This window comes from Seriola dumerili, unplaced genomic scaffold, assembly GCF_002260705.1.
Source record: "Seriola dumerili isolate Sdu_G_001 unplaced genomic scaffold, Sdu_1.0 BDQW01000409.1, whole genome shotgun sequence".
Taxonomy (NCBI): domain Eukaryota; kingdom Metazoa; phylum Chordata; class Actinopteri; order Carangiformes; family Carangidae; genus Seriola; species Seriola dumerili.
Window position 1 is genome coordinate 1,378,103 of NW_019174664.1, and position 17,607 is coordinate 1,395,709.

General features: G+C 41.9%; 1 protein-coding gene across 1 annotated transcript in view; it reads right to left on the reverse strand.

The window, feature by feature from the left end:
• The window catches only part of ephb2 (EPH receptor B2), a 150,515-nt gene that overhangs the window by 19,400 nt on the left and 113,508 nt on the right, over window positions 1-17,607 (reverse strand). The window contains exons 4-5 of the mRNA XM_022761370.1: window positions 12,897-13,052; window positions 10,163-10,498 (exon numbers count right to left, since the gene is read on the reverse strand). Of these exons, the coding sequence (XP_022617091.1) occupies window positions 10,163-10,498; window positions 12,897-13,052 (492 nt within the window). The remainder of the gene's footprint in view (window positions 1-10,162; window positions 10,499-12,896; window positions 13,053-17,607) is intronic.

The window sequence follows — 17,607 nt, forward strand, 5'->3', positions numbered from 1 at the left end:
CCATACACTGCAAAGCCAACTCATCACAAACCATGTCAAGTCAGATCAATTTCTTCAAAGTGGGTGAGCTAGACTTTCACTGGATTCTTTATTTATAGGTTTTTTCTTCAATGAATGCTCTATTCATGTTCTTAAAGCTAATGAAGCGGATATAATGACAAAGACAGGGATTGTAAGTTTATGTAATTAAATTAGATGGCTGAATTGGAAAGATAAATGGCCTTGATGAATAAGTCTCTCACAGGAGTATTTTATGAGTTTCCCATGAACCGCAGAAGGAGTGAGAGAACAGACAGAGGAGTCTCAACCGTGAGGGGAGCTGATGATAATCCCAGCAGATAAAATATCTTTCATTTCTCCCGTCAAAACCAAAAAGGCTTGAAGTGCATCAGTGATGATGATCATTATGTTACATTTTCCCTGATGCAATTTAACATATTGGAGTTCGTTTGCACCACTTCAGTTCTGAACAGATTGTGTGTGAATGTTTTGATCTCAAACATTTCCAAGCCAGCAAATATCTCAATAATAATCAGAGTGACAAACAAATTCAATAGTGTTTGCTGGGTCTGTGGGAGGGGTCCGATTGTAACTTTCAATGCTGTATATCGCGTTGCTTAATTGGAAGAGGATGGGAGGCCCCAGCTGTTGTCACAGAATTAGGTTTCAGACCCCACATTATTACTCAGCCTGGGATCTGATATTAAAGACAGCACTTTGGAGTCTATTCTAGCATGAGCCTCTGGCCTCGGCCCAATGACACAGAAAACAAAGGCTCTGTTTTGCTCAGTATCTCTAATAGATGCTTTACTGTTATGTTTGAACACCTAGTGACTTCTCTAATCAATTAAAGATGGAGTTTACAGGGAAATTTCCACTCATTTAAATCCGAGCCGATTTAATGGGGCATGCTTTAAGGAACACACACACACACACACACACACAAGTGAGGCTTTCATTCAAGCTCATTAATTTATATCTCTGTTATCTTTTATTATACTGCACTCTTTTGGTGGGCTTCCCCACTCTCTCTTGAACCATGTCCTCGCTTTCAATGCTTGATTCCTAAGGTTTTCCCCCCCATTATTGATGGACATTTTCATTAAGCAAGGCTGCTGAAGAAAGACCACTGTGGAAGGATGGCAGCAGCAGGGGCTCAGTCATGAGTCTGTGTTCAAAACACTGTCATTGGACAGCCGTTCAGGAGTGGAGGGGTACTCCCGGACCTGAAGACACCCATAGTAACTGTTATATAAAGCCGTGTTCGGAGGAGCAGGACTGGAAAAATCACAGCAATCAAAATAACAGCTGATTTTCTGCAGCTGACTTATTTTATTGACAGCAAGAGATAACGCCACCTCATGATTTGATCCTCTTTTCTTTGGTTCCGTCTTTACAAGCAACAGAGCTTAGAAAAAAGGAAAAGAAATCTCCATTCGTTAGTACATGACTCATGCTTCTGAGAAAGTATATGTTTAGGGCCTTTTATCTGCATCTTCCTAACATCCAAATGTGTCTACAACCATGTGGCTCTGATTTGATTAGATGTTCTGGTGCAGAGAGCAATGCTATGATTTGGGGATGATGGGGGAGGCAGCGAGAACAGGTCAGGGCTCGTAAATCCCTTTTCCTTTTCATTGTAAAAATCAGTTTCCCCACAGCGCAATCTCTCCCAAAGGCCCCAAAACAGCTGGTCCTCTACCAGGCAGCCTCCCAAACAGGCTGCCACTGCTCCACTCTCTCCGACTGCCGTCCATTTATGAGCGGCGCATCGAGCCGTCTTAGAGGGAGAGGCCCATATTTGCATGTACTTTTAGCACACTGGCAGCCTGCCCTGTTTCCCCAGCTGCAAAGGATTGTGGGTTTTACATCTATAAAGACTTTCCAGTGTAGTAAAGCTACAAAAGTGAGATTTCAGTTCATCAAGCTTTAAACCATCTGTACTGGAAAAGATTGGGAACTATAATACACCCATATACACACCATAAGCTAATTCTAAAATAGGTACTTCAGGGGCTTGAAGAGTTTTCAGATGCTTGCAGAGGTTAGGGTTTAAATCTAAGCCAGCCCAGCAAATCTGCAGACGGGGGAGATGCAACCCAGATAAGTATGTGTGGAGACGATGCGGCAGAGGAAATGAGAGACAATTCTTTTGCAGCCACAGAGCTGACCGTCGTACAACCAAAGAAAAGCACAGTTCTTTAGTGATTGTCAGTACCTGACTATTTGAGTCATGTGGAGTTTTGAATTAACTTTCTTTGCTGCAGCTTTGAGAGCTGTTACTGAAAGAGGGACTTCCATTGAAAAAACAAATGATTCCTCAGTAGTTTAAGTAATGTTCACTCGGTGGTTTGTCTTAAAAGCAGCCAAAGCATCTAACAAGAACGTTGACTTTCAAAACACCAGGGACAATGATTGATATAAGCCCCAAACTTTATCATTCTACCCTTGACAAAGTCTGGTATTTTGTATTTAATAACTATATAATAGAATGTCATTGATAAACCAAACACAAATCACACATTCTTGTCAAAAAGTCATTTCAAATTCATTATAAAATTGTTTACTTGTTTTTGCACATTACTATTCCCCCTTAAAAAAAGGGGTGAAAACATATGTAATGTATATACATGCACATGTACACATTTCTGGTGCAATGTAAGACATTTTATAAAGAACGTAACAATATAGCTCAATTTCAAAACTCTATATTTTGCAAAGACACACAGATCATTTAGTCTCTCAAGGCCAATTTGGACTAAACAGACACAATGTTTGAGCCGTCGGCCGCAGGGATGTGGAATTGAGGGTTTTGACTCACACAGCTCTGGGGGAAACTGGACTCTGTTTAATCAGCAAGCTGCTTTTCTGCATTTAAACAACTTCCAAACTGGCATCTGCTGGGAGAAAAACTCCACAAACCACAGAATGCATGTCAATATCTTACCATGTCGGAGATGCGGAGAGTGGGCTTGCAGCCTTCTTTTTTCTCTGATTCGGTCAAATACGCAAAAATATTTTGTTTTATCGAGTTAATAGGTTCGTTGGTGGTGCAAAACAGAGTGGGATGCTGACCTGAGCAGAACAGAGCTGAATCGCTGATTCAAAAAGGAGTTTCATGGATCGACGTAACCTGCCAATGGCCAGTGCAACTACTGTCTACATAGCACAGTTCATGTATGTTAAGCCCTGGACCTCCTTAGAAATGTGGAACCACATGACCATTATTTGACTGTTATTTTAAGCAGTGCTTTGATTCACGCTGATTCACATTCAACAAAAAAAAAAAAAAAATCCTGTAAGAGAAACCCTGCCAGTGCAGTTTTACAACATACACAGTGTGGAAATTGCATGTAGCACATCTGCTCCAGTTCTGTTTCAACGCACAGCAATGACTTCTGGCTTAACATTGAAATCATGCTCATCTACACAGTATGAGGTTGCCGCAATGAGTGGCACACAATAGCAAGGATTATAAAAGATCATCTCCGCTTATAAAGTTCCTGACCCCAATTTACACATAAAACCTTGGAGAGGATGATGGTGGACGCAGATCGCATGAGCAGCGAGATGTATGCAAGTGAATCGAGGCTACATTAAAAAAAATGAGAGGTATTAGTGACATCTGAGTAGGAGCAGGGGATTGGGGGGAGAAGCAGCATGTCGGGTTCAAACCAGAAACTCCAGACAGTGGCAAGACAGTTGCTCAGACAATGACAACTCTGTTTTTCAGCTGCCTTAAAAGGAATACTAAAAGTCTATATGTCACCACAGGAATTTGAACTAGAGAGTGGTGTTTGGTCGAGTGTTTGGCAAAGAGAAAGGGAGAGAAAAGAAGAAGCTAAAAGACACAGAGAGGGGAGTGGCATTGTGTTTATCACAAATCCATTTACTTAATTAGTGAAGTTAACTCCATAAAGTTTATAGAAAAATGAATAAATTCAAAAACACATCGCTTATTGGGTTGTGACCCCTTTTTGCTTCATCACCTTCATTTATCATTTTTTCTTTTTAATTATTGCCATCATCATGTTCTTAGATGTAAAGAGTAAATAAATGACTGCATTAAAACATGGACAATTATTCAGGCATTTCAGTATACAGCTAATGCACTTAACAATAATTAATTGTATATTCACATTATGCTCCCTTTTTACAGCCCACTGGGCCAAAAGATCGTGCCCTTTTTAACCTAGATTTATATGCAGGCGATGTGCATACTCTATTACTCTCTCCCCTGCACAGGCTTAAACCTGCACATCACATCCTGAAGGAAGAGATCCACAAAATGTACACAGAGGAAGGAGAAGAAAAACACTACTACTGAATGATTTATGAACGAAGATCAATTAGTTAACTAATTTTGACAATCCATGTGCTAATTCTCCTCTGGGGACTTATAATTAAATTCATATTGCATGCACAGGTTATTTAAAGTCATCTGATAAACCCTCACTGTCAACCCTCCAAGCTACTTACCACACACTTTATCGCTGAGCTTATCGCACTCTCTCTGCAATATTGCTTGTCTGGAGGCTTCTTTGTAAGCAGGTTGCGCCGCATCAGCAGTAGCGTGAATGCGGTATATGTGTGGTTGGCTGGCTGACTACCAGAGCAGCCCTCTCTCTCAGGGCTCTGTCAATACTGAGTTCCAGGTGCACGCTGAGGCCTCCTGTCTGTCTGCCTGGCTGACCTACCCTGGCACCCACCATATGTGCCCTTCTTAACACCTTCTGTCACTGTCACACTTGCACATGTATACTGGTGGTCCCTGTCTGACTTCCTGTCGATCAGCCTCTTTATCTTTCAGTCTACATCTCTATCGCTCATTTTTTTTTTTTTACTGCTGATAATACAACAGCCTCAATTAGTCATTTTATTTAAAAAAAAAAAATACCTGCATATTTGTACAATACAGGCACAATTTATCTGTTGCTATAATCCTATTAATAATGACTGAAACTAACTTATTCATTTTAAATGGATTTCTTTGTCACAACTACACCTGCATACAGAGGTAAAATAGCTACTATTAAAAACAATCCTGCAGTTTTAATAAAGCACACAAGAACCTTTATGCAAGAGCCAACTCTACACTAGTTCTGTTACATAACTAGGATACATACCTAGACATATTAAAATGACTCTCCATGAGACAAAGGCAGATAATGAACCAGACAGCCATGTGATTCCCATGAATGAACCACTGAATCTCTACTTTTTTTTTTTTTCTAACCGGTGTAACTGTCCTAAAGTCAACAGTGGAGTAGTAGCTGGCCGGTGTATTGACACATTCTGGCAGTCCCACCTGGCTCTGCACCAGTGCTTTTCACACCACGGCCCAGTGGAGCAGCAGTCCCTGGTAGCTTGGTTACAGTAGACCTGGGCAATTTGGACAGTAATTAAGTCATAAATCTTCCCCAGACCATATGAAAGGGCTGCACCCGATTACACCTTCTCCCTCGGAGTAATGTGGTTCACTTCCACAATCAGCCGGTTCACCTGATAAGAAACCAATTCAGTCCCTCTGCTTCTCCATAGCATTAGCGGCAGACGACACGGCTCACCTTGAGTTAATGAAATGCCTAAACAAATATGTCCTCTGGAATCTAATATATCTAGCCACTATAGAACCCAATGCGGCATACGAACTGGGTATATGGAGATCTAATTTATCTGTTGTGCAATGCTGAATACTGATAGTTTGCATTCAGGTAGGAGATAATCTCTCTTCTATGCCCTGAAAGTGATGATTCAGCAGCTCTACAGTCACACTATTAGATAGCTAGTACCTGTTTGTGTCTTCATGATTTAAAGCAGTAGTCTCATTTGTATACAATAAGTGTACATTAGGTAGTTTGTAAGACATAAAAGACTCTGGCGGCTTCATACACACATGAATGACATACGGTGATGACTATAATTTCCGCCGCGGCCTTGCTTAATCGGAACCATTCCATTTAAATGTTACTGGCAGCTTAAACACATGGCTTGAATGGGCTCACCTGAAATCAAAGACATGCTGACGTGTGTGCAATATATATATATATATATATATACACACACACACTGTCCATGTTTGTGTGTGTGTTTGAAGCCTGTCTATCCAGCCATGTGTCTCAGACTGTGTGAAGACAGAATAGCAGGATGTAGTGCTGTGAAGTCTATTAAGACTGAATGACGTACTGCGTCTCAGCTGTCAGTAACATTTGATTAAACTTCATGGTGGAAATGTGGCTTCAGCAACAATTTTCACTTCATACAGTAATGAACAGAGGCCAACTAAGGTAAGGGGATGGAGAGAATAGGGGAGGGATGAGGGAAAATAAGTGTCTGTCTAAAATGGTAAATGTGCCCACTGAGATGACGCAAGTACTGGTGTCTTCTTCAAGCACATCTCACAGGGAGGGGAACTCTGGCATTTTCACTGAACAGAGTTAAACCTGTGACCTTAACGGCCACAAGACAACAGACTCAACAACCATGAAGTCACTCCAGTTGTTTCTAAACTGCAAAGTACTGCAATGCTGCTACATCATAAAGGGGAACAGATAGAAAACAGTTAGCAGGAAAAGCATGCAAAAAAAAAAAAGCTACAGTTTGTTTACAACGTTAATGAGAGAGAGGCAAAAACAAAAAACCCAATTAAAATGAATGAAAAAATATGTTAAGAGCTAAACGCTCACAGCTAGCTGCCATCTGCTCTCCATCTACTATTAACCATGACATAGTCAGTTTACCATAGGGTGAGTCAGACGGATACAAAGCTCTCAAAGAAAGCACAATAACAAAAAAACAATAAATTAAGGTTTCTTAGTTCAGTCACAGTTTATCTGTTGGCTCACATGCGCACTCATGAGTGCACTAACTTTAAAATAAATGAAGCACACCTGTTTTAAATCTCACTGACTGCAGACGATCTGCACCAACACCAACGCGTGGTATCACCAAAAGCAGGAGGGGACAGGAAATAGTTTAGGTAAGGTTGGAAACATACTTTATAGGAGCTAGCAGGGCTAGCAGGCTAACAGCGGCAGTCCACTAAGTTGCTAAACAGTGTTTTATCAAACATTTTACTGACATTAACCTCTGCTACTGTCATTAAACTCAGACTGCATAGTATAAGACTTCTTATACTGTGCAGTAACACAACAAGAATATTAAAAAAAAAAAATCAATACTTGATAAATCAATATTGACTGAATCATAACCCAGCGGGACACTAACAAAACCACACTAGGCTCTGTATCTAGTTGTATAACCTGTGGAATCAACTGATTGACTGAAACACTGGACTGAAAGTCAATTCAAAAGAGGGACAGAAGCAATGTTTTCAAAAGTACATATACAAACACGTGAAGAATACAGTCAATAAGTCTAAACCTCTAAGGATAAGGTGGGTGCTTCTCTATACCTTTCTACTGCTAGTAACTCAATATCAAAATGCACATAGGTTTTGCTCGTCTATCAATACTTTCCAACTCGCCTGCCCCGTCTGAAGCACTCAGCCCTAAGCTCATTCATTCCCACTGAAGAAGTAAATCTTTAAGAATAGGTCACAAATATAAGGAGTAATTCTGTATGTAGTTTTCTGTGGCACAGTATTTGAGAATACTGTACGTGTATACTGTATGTGAGACTGGTCTTGTCACCACTCTCTCACCTGTCAGACCCCGTTAAATCACTGGAACACCTCGAGACAGAAACTTTACGGTTTGCACCCTCGGCCCCTGACAGAAGGCACCTCTCTATCTCACCTCCTCCGCTCATTTAATGTCACGCAATGAGAAACATTTTATAGACAAAGTAAAGCCAAAGTAGATGACTTATTATTCTAAAAAAGGCTAGGAGGTACATTTCAAGGCATTTGCGTATTCAACACAATGCAAGTTTTGGGGAATTAGTCATATGCTTATAAAATGAGCTCAAATGCCATTCAGCACAGCATCTCCTTTTGTGTGGCATTACAGTGTGTAATCAAGCGCCGCATTTTCCAGGGCAATCACGTCCTTTATCACAGAGGAACTGTCGCCAACCACCTACAGAGTGGGAGGATAAGCCCTGTGGGTAATAGAGTGTGGTGGGTGCTTGATTGGGTATGGAGAGCGAGAAGTTTTGCTCACATCTCACACCACTCTCCACCTCTGCCCCCGCCCGCCGCAGCCCTTCACACCAACAAGTCATAGCTGAGGACGGCGGCCCTCGGAGACACACTTTCGCACCGCTCGCTTCCAATTTACTTATTTGTTGTTGTCGTGGAAACAGCACAAGCTCACTAAGGGGCGGATTAAGACACATATCTGTACACACAAAATTTCAAACTCCGGTTTTTGTTTTTCTCCATGTCGCGCTCTCACTCTCAGTGTAAGAGTGGGGCACAGAGCTGCCTGAGGTAATTAGGGGTGACATGATGTTTATGTAACCTCCAAGCCTCACAAACCAGATGCAATTATGGGCTCCTGGTCCCTGTGACCCCAGCCCTTTAGCGTAGCACCGCAAAACTGCAATCCCGTGTCCCAGGAGCGAGCCTGGTTTTGCAGGGTGATGGGAGAAAGTGGGAGGGTGGAGTGGGGGCAAGCAAGAGTTGAGTTCTTTTCACAGCTCCATCTGACGGGAGCTCTTGCTGCCTAATCTAAAGTGACGGGCACTTCAGTGGAGAGGGCGCAGAGCCCCCCAATTTCCGCCAGGACCCCTCGGCAGGGGAAGCAGAGTAGCCGAGGGTTGGGGTGGTAGACTTATTGTGGCCCAGTGAGACAGCATAGGGCAGGGGCCTCATTACAACGCTTAACTGCACTCACAGGCCCTCATTAACCCACCGTACCAGTGACTCAAATCAAAACAGACAATAAAAAGGGGTCGCCGTTTGAATAAAGGCCTCCATTTTAGTGTGGCTTAGAGTTTCAGCATTGTAACTGAGTGCTTTATGGAACTTTTACACAAACAGATTTCGGTAAACATTGACGTTTGTTACAGTGGGTCAATTTGGGCAAAAAAAAAAAAATCTCCTCTTAAATGTGTTCAAACAACTTATATACACTTCCTATTAAACTGCCTCCGCGCAGACATCCTCACATCTGGGAATTCCAGAGGAAAGTAATGAGAGAGTGAGAGTGTAGTTAAACAAAACCCAATATGTCCGCTTTAATATCAGCACAGTGCTTTAGGTAGCTCTGTCATAGCAGATTGCCCTCAGGTGAAGTGGTCTACTTGTAGAGTTTTCAGACTTAAAGTCATTTCAGGGAGATGGATGATGAGAGATGACAGGCACTTACGTATGTTGCCAATGGGATGCAAAGCAAAGCCAGTGCAAAGATAAAGCCCAGCCTGTATCCCAGCCCGCTCATCAGTGCTTGGGGGGCACAAAAAGCCTGGCACGCCAAATGATGCATTTCATAGACAATTAAAGGGCAAATCAATGCGGCTGACTTCAACAGAAATCACATAGTGGAAAGCATGCAAAGCTCCAATAGCTTCAGAAGACAGACTGAAGGACAGTTTGAGGTGTATGTGTAGAAAATCCTAAAAAAGGTTAAAAAAAAATGACCCCGGTCGCCAAGGGAACCTGTTTTTCATTAGACCTCTGAACACACAGGAATACTGGCCTCTAATCTTTGAAGTAGCATTTTAGTTTCCAAAGTAGTTCATATAAATATAAATATAAACTATGCTTACTTTATGCATATACTCCTGTTTTTAACTTTTTAAATGCAACTCTACAACTAAGTGGGTGGATGAGCGCGGAGCCGTAATCACTGAACAGTGGATGAAGTGGAGAGACAGCAGCTAGCCTGCTCTCAGCTCCACAGTCTGAAAAACATGATGATGAGGTCACACTGTAAAGACCAGCAGGCCATCACATTCTGTCTGTCACATCATCAACGGCACTCTCCTTCCCATTTCAGAGCCCTTAATCTGCATACATCACCATACAGGAGAGGAAAGAAACGGACTCAGCGGAGGTCTATGCACTGTGCATTATGTGCTTGTAGAGGAATGAGTGTGATGAAGAGGTACTGTACAGGGCATAAGCGACAAAGGAGCAGCACAGAAATAGCCATGGTGAAAAAAAGATGGAGAGAAGAGAAGAGAAGAGAAGAGAAGAGAAGAGAAGAGCACATGGTGGTAATATGAAGTGTAGAAAAAGACAGATGGGCCCACTTACCCGCCTGGTTAGTGGTAATGTTGACTGAGGCATACTGAGGGGAGTAGGGGCTCTGATCTGACACCCCGTTGACAGCCTGCACCTCAAACGTGTACTGTGTGTGGGCCAGCAGGTCGCTTATGTAGACCCGGGGTTCTGTCAGGCCCAGCTGACGGGGCAAAAACTGAACGTTGTCCCCACAGCGGGTGCAGCCTCCCCGGCCTCCACCGCAGCTCTTGCAGATGATGTTAAAGACGACATCCTCGCGGCCCCCTGAATCCCGAGGAGGCATCCACTCCAGCATCACAGAGGTTTCGTTCACGCTGGAGATGACGGTCTGCGGAGCTGAAGGGACAGCTGAAAGACACAAGAGAGATTCTAGAGTAAACACTCAAGTGATTTATCCAATACACAGATATTTTCTGAAGTAAGCTCTTTGATGAAATGATTACGTGTTAAGGAGATTGGCCCAAATTGAAGATGCATACTTATTCATTCCAATTCACCATACTGAAATAAACACTGTATATTCCTGTGAAACTGTTCCATGATACATTATATATTATTTGATTGCTATTTTACTTTTTGAATTTTCTAATCCAAGCCTGTATATGTATCTGTATTTATCATATTATAAGAAATTGGGACAAATCACAACCTAGAATTACCGCCTCATGGTTGAAAGCCAACCAATCAATATGCAGTTTACATCCATGTCTGTCCAGACTCATAATATTTATAGTAAAGACTTTGATTTAATTTAGTCATGCAGTGTATTTTGTCATTAGAGTAAGAATGCTTCAGTTATGTGGATTGTTGTGAGGTGTCCACCAAAATCTAATCAGTTCATTCTTGAGTCGAAGTGAATATTTGTGCCAAATCTGAAAAAAAAAACTTCTCAAGGGTGTTACTGAGTGTTACTGAGGCGCTACAGATAGTGTGTTCATTAGAATGGGAGGGAAAGATGTTTATTTTTTTGTTTAAAAAAAAAAAAAAAAAAAAGGTTCAACAATGACCCTGACTGACAATTTAGGTGAAATGGGTGTGGACTTTAGTCATAAATTTCAGTGCTGAAGATAAAATGCTATGAAATTGCTCTATAGTGGTGGTAGTGGATCCTGATGGTTTTTCTGGTGACTTCCAATTTTGTGTTGGAAGTTGTGTCCTTGATGACATAGAGGGCATTACTGCTAACTCTACTTAAATAACCCCAACACAGGAGGAGAGAAAATCCACAAGCTCACTAGAACACTATAGCCTTTTTGAGGTCTGAGCTGACGGCGTTCCAAGCTGGCAGTGCCTCTTCCCTCGGGATGCCCATTTACTCTCTCTCATTTTCCACGCTGGTGTCCACTTTGTCAAGTGTTTTCTTAACATCTATTCTGGACAATTTTCTCATGGAGCATCGTATAGAGTTCCTGCAGTGGAGAGAAACCTACTGTTTCTCCTGTTGGGACATTCTTAGCAGCTAGGCATTACTGGGTGGAAACTTTCCACATGCTGCTGCATGGTGAGTGACAGGCCAAACAAACAAACAATGAGAAGTGTTTATCTTCTACAGTCATGTGCACCTAATTATAGAAGACGTACCCTCCAGGACTAATGAGATAAACAACTCCACTCCGCCCACAACATCCTAAATCTGAATCGATCACTTCGTATTTAACCTCCTTTTAATTGGCAGCAATTAACACATCTCCGGTTCTGGAAGGAAGCCCATTGGAGTGCCCTTCTTGGTGTCTCTCATACATGGAGACATAACTCCTCCTTGGCACCTCCTTCCTGGGGAGGAGCCCCCCCCCCCATTAGCTGGCGGGCAGCTCCGATGGGCCCATTCGCTTGCTTTAATCAGGCCGGGCCCTGCTACGCTTAATACGGGTGACGTGACGCTGCTGCTTTCTCATTCACAACAGCTGCTCGACTCCCAGAGCCAGGCTTATGCAAATCTCTTTTGTTGGAAACCATCAAATCTTTTCCCTCCTCTCTCCCTTTCAACACGTAGAGAGGGAGAGTGAGGGAAAAAACTCGACCAAAAACGTTGAAAGGAGCTCTTCTTTTTTTTTCCCTCTCAGCCCAGTTTTGTTTTAGTTAGACCACACTCTATGCACTGACTCTCTGTCTTTCTCACATACACACAACCCCTCTCTCTCTCAAATTCCCTCTCCTCCTTCATCTCCAATCTACGTGTCTTTCCCTCACGCTTCACCCCCACCTCCCTCGCTCACTTTTTCTTTGGTCTATCCTTTCCGTCTCTTTCTGTCTCTCTCTCTCTCTCTCTCTCTCTCAACCTCGGTGTCAGCCTCAAATTCAAATTCAAATTCAAACAGCTTCATTGGCATGACAAGAGAGAGTCTCGTCTGGGCTCTTTCTCCGTGCCTGCCCTTCCACAAAGCTACGCGCCCTGGCCCAGTAACCTCTGCACTGGCTTGGAGTACGGGCTGTGTGATGTTGAGGAGGGGCGGCCGAGCCTTGTGTGTTGGGTCAGATCTGTGGACAGCCACACTATGGGCATGTCAGCGTCGTGTTAGCGCGAGGGACAGCTCTGACAGGGTGTCTCTGTTTGGAGTTACACAGCCTACCACTGTCCTTTGATCCTGGGGCTCCTCTGCTTGCGGGTGTGTAATGCCAATGTGTTTAAGAGTTCATATTTGAAATCAAAAGACTTTGTGAGTGTGTATTCATGTCTGTGTACTGTGTGTATTTGTGTGGAGAGGCGGCTAAGGTTCACATATAACAACGTTGGAACTATACACACTCGTGCAGGGCATCTGGAGGGGGTCTGAGTCGGTGCGATAGTATCCATTGCGGCAAACGCAGTTGATGGCGCCTTCGCTGGTGGTGCGGCTGTTGATGGGACACTGCATACAGGGCTCATCTCCTTGAGTTGGCTTGAAAAAGCCCGAGGGACAAGCTGAAAGACAGAGGAGGAGAAGTATAAGGATCAGGATAAAAATATAACATCTTTAAAAAAAATAAATAAAAGGAAACAATTTGTTTTTTTGCATTTTCATTGCATGACAGCAGAAACATTTAACCTCAGATACAATATAAAGGCTGTGAGGCTTCAACTAACAATTATTTTTTGATAAAGTGCTTAATCAGTTAGTCCATTCAATGTAAGAATACTGTGCCCAAAGAGATGTCTCTAACCTACTTCTTTGCTTCTAATCAACCATCCAAAACCCAAAGGAAGTGAATTTATGAAACACAAAAAATAAAAAAATAAATACATTTTCACTTTCACTTTTGTAGCAATTAATTGCTAATTGCTGACAAACCATTTGTGACTAAAATGATAGTATTACCATACAACAAGGAAGCAGTTTAATTTAACAGTCTGTATATGTACATTCGGTATGTGATTCTTGACACTTCAGTATTTCAAGTGATTTACTTTGAGATATTTGGTTGCATCGTGTGACACAAGAGAAGTCGTCAAGTGACCAGAAGTCAAAACAACCCAAAAAAAAAACAAAAAACAAAAAAAAAAACACCAGAGCCCAACATATGAATATATATCAGCGCAACCTGCCATATAAATACACACCAGTGAAGCCTTGCATGTGAGGAAACTCTCCGGGGAAATGGCAACATGGCAACATGTTGTAAGTTTGCTTTGAATTATTCACCATGCTCTAGTTGCCTGAGAAATCTCTGAAGTGCCCTGCTTTCTGTTAAGAGCCCTTTTAAAGGGCCTCTCTCTGGAAACCTGGGAGGAAAGTTACATTCATGATAAAGACGAAGATGAACACACACCGCAGTTGCCATTAAAGTCTGTGTTTCTGAGTCTGCCTGTGTTTGGGTGAATCACACGCTGTATAAGGGGTGAATCTGTTTGTGTGTTGCCATAAGCATCAGTCATTGCAGTGATAAACAACCTAACTTAGCTGTCTGTGAAATCCCCTTATCCTCTCCTGAGTCACATTCCGCCTAAACCTTCACTGCAAAAAAAAAAAAAAAACCTTTTCCAGCATTTGCTCCTGCCCCATGTCAAGAGCTTTTTTTTTTTTTCTATCTCGGGCCAAAGCAGCTACAGCTCTTGCTTCAGGTAATCCAGCTCCCACCTGCTCCACCGATAAAGTAGAAAATATAGAAGTGTTGAGACAGAGGTGTTGCAAGTACAGTAACATGAAAAATTCACACACGGGATGCAGTGCATATCTGAAGTTCAAAAGCCTCAGGTCTGTCAGTGCTGTTGTGGGTTTTTTTTTTTTAGTAACAGTGTAAAAAACACAAGAATTTTATTGAGTCTGATGAAAGGAAACAAAAAGAAGCTTTTACATCAATTTATGGTTGTTTTTCTTATATATTTTTTAGTATTTTTAAATTAAATGTGGCATTTTCACAGGAATGTTTATTCTTTTTTTTAAATCTAGTATCAAAGCTGATTTTGATTATTATAATTTTTTGTGCTTGTAATATCTACAGCAATTTGTCTCACTCATTATGGGAACAGTTTTTCCCATTTTCTATATGTTTCTAAAAACTTACTTGAACACGGCTGCAGTCTTCTACACTGCAAAGCAATAAAAAATACAGCCATTATTCCATTCTGAGGCTGTTTCAGCAATTACGGCTCGACTGCAGCATCTGGAATATGGAAACATCTGCAGCTGAAATTCCCATTTTAAATAGAGGGCAAATCACAGGGCAGAATTAGTCCGCGTCCAATCCCAGTGTTTATATTAGACAGACAGATCACTGTACTCAGAGACCCTACAGGCCAGGAATTAGTGCTCTTTTTCCCCTTGTAATTCAAAGTACATTACTCAGAGTCGTCACCTTCTAAATCTGCCCACTGTATAATGATCCCTGCAATTGTGACGATACAGACACTTAATAAAAGCAAAAAGCAGTGGGCAGAAGAAGGGGCATGTTCAGTATGTGATGCAACAGTAGTGTAAAATGTATTTTGCAAATAAATAAAACTTTTAATGCGATCATTACTGTGGAAAACGACAGATCACATTGGTCTAACTGCATCACCTATTCAAGAAGAGAGTTCAAGTGGTCCAATATGATCAGTCAAAGTATGAAATAACATGTAAGTGAATGTATGCTTTGAAATAGGAACACGCTTTTATTTTCACTGTGCCAGACAGCAGCATTTCAGTGTGTTTGTGTGTGGTTTGTTTTTTTGTAATCACAAATATCTGTGGCAATGAGAGTTATTCCAAAATAAAACACAACAAAAAGAAAAGTAATCTTAAATATCTCTTCACTGAGTATTAGCTTTGACATGTTTTTCTTCTCCCATGATTGATGGGGGAAAAGGTTTTGGGTATAGAGCGAAACATGAGGCCTGGACATTCACACTGCCAGTCAACAGGCTCTGTGAATGAGGCCCAGGCAACAGCTATGTGGGGAATCGGGACTGAACCTCTGCGGCACAGTGAGGTCTATGGGAGCGCGGCGCTCCGAGGAGCAACACTAAAGGAAACGGCATAAAGAGGTAGTGAAGGGCGGAAAGGAGAGAGGAGTGTAAAGATGGAAACAAAGAGACAAGAGGGGAGTAGGTGGGGAATGGCTGTGTTTGGGGAGTTTTTCAGCCTGGTAATTCAGCGTGTTACTGTGCCCACAGTGAATGTATGTGCTGCAACAGTATGCAGACTGTGCATAATAATCCGCACAATGACTCTTAAAAAAATCTGCACGGGGGGAATAGAGTTAAAAAAAAAAAAAAGAAAAGGGGGATGTGCTTCAATATTCCGACCTTGGATGGCACACTGGTGGGTAATGGAAATGTTCCCACCGACACCACAAACATCCACAGACACAATTCTCTCAGCTACTGTACGTCTGTTCAATTTAGTGAGAAAATCACTGAAGGAAAAATGTATGTGCTTTTACATTCATTGTGTCTGTTTATGTCAAAATCTAAATAGTTTCAGACCACCATAACTTGTGAATATCCGTTAATACTATCGATGGTTATTTGTGATTTATCTGCTGTTATTTCAGATACAAGATTCAGATTCACAAATACAAAATTCATTACAAAACAGCAAACACAACTATACACAAGTATTTACCAGAAACAGGTTCCACTCATTGCATTTCCCTCTGTGACAAAGCTGTCTCATCCGGCACCTCATAAACTTAAAGAATCCAGTTCAAGAGGACACAGTATTATATGTCTTGGCATGCCTCTCTGCCCTGCCACGGTCATTATTTTTTTGGGGAAATATTTGGGGAATTTCCACTTTATATCCAGATGACAGATTTTAAGAATTGCGAAGTTGTCTGGTGTCAGATGTAGAGAAGCAAAGATGTGGAGAGCAGTGATTAAAAAACAGATCAGAGCTTTAATTCCCTACCTCCCTGCCTGCCCAGATTGGTGCTGTTGAGCTGTTTGATCACCATCCTGGCAGTCTCGCTCAACATGCGGAAGCTAAAGGCTGTTTTTTTGGATGTTTCCCCCTAACTTCAGATATCCTTCTGGCAAGAAGAGTTAATTACTGTCAGAATATTCATTGACAACAGCTCCTCTGTTGTTCCCACTTCCTATACCTAAACTACAAAAAAAACAAAAACAAAAAAAACACACACACACTGCTAATAATATTATTAATATCATCAAGCAAACGTGCCACGTTTTGCCATTAGATCTCTGGGGACTGCGAACACAGATTCTGGAAGTGGGACAAACAATGAAATGTTTGTCAAGAACAAAAGCTACACAGAAAAGCTTTATGGGAATTTATAAACACTTCAAACTCAATTTAGTGGTAGCTGTGTCAAAAGGTCCAGATCACCTCAAATTGCTTCCAGAGACATGGCAGGATTATTCACTCGCAGATCTTATATTTGAAAAACAAGTGAAAACTTCTGCCAGCGGGCTGAGAGAGTTTTGTTTCCAATGTTGCCTGATCATTTAAAGACCAAGTATTACACTGCTTTTATCTAACACGGAGTCTTAAAACCCAATCTGAATAATACCCCCCCACTCCCCATCCCCTCACACACACACACACACACACACACACACACATTCCAAACCTCCGGCTGCTTGTGTCTGTCTTGTTTATGACTTTTAATAACATATAGTGACATAAAGGCTTTAATTATGGGTTTTCTGCTAGACTCACTGAATAAAAATAGGACTGCTTGAGATGTGAGAAGTCAGAACCAGGGTGCTTGTCAGTTTTTACAGCAGGTAATTTGCTGGTTGTTTCAAAGGTTTCCTGAATATTACAGCTGGAGAGATTTATAGCACAGTTAGGATGAGACCTGCAGCTAAAACCATCTGAATCCTACAAAGTCTGTGCATCTGTGCGTGAGTGTTCATGTGTGTGTGAGAGAAGAGGAACACACACAAAGAGAAAAGAAAGGCAAAGCGAGAGAGAGAGAGAGAGAGAGAGAGAGAGAGAGAGAGAAAGAGAGAAGCAGGGAGGGTTGTTTTCAGCAGCAATGCCGACGTGACCGGCCATACTGGAAACGCTCCCTGTGAATCTGGCTCCTCTGAC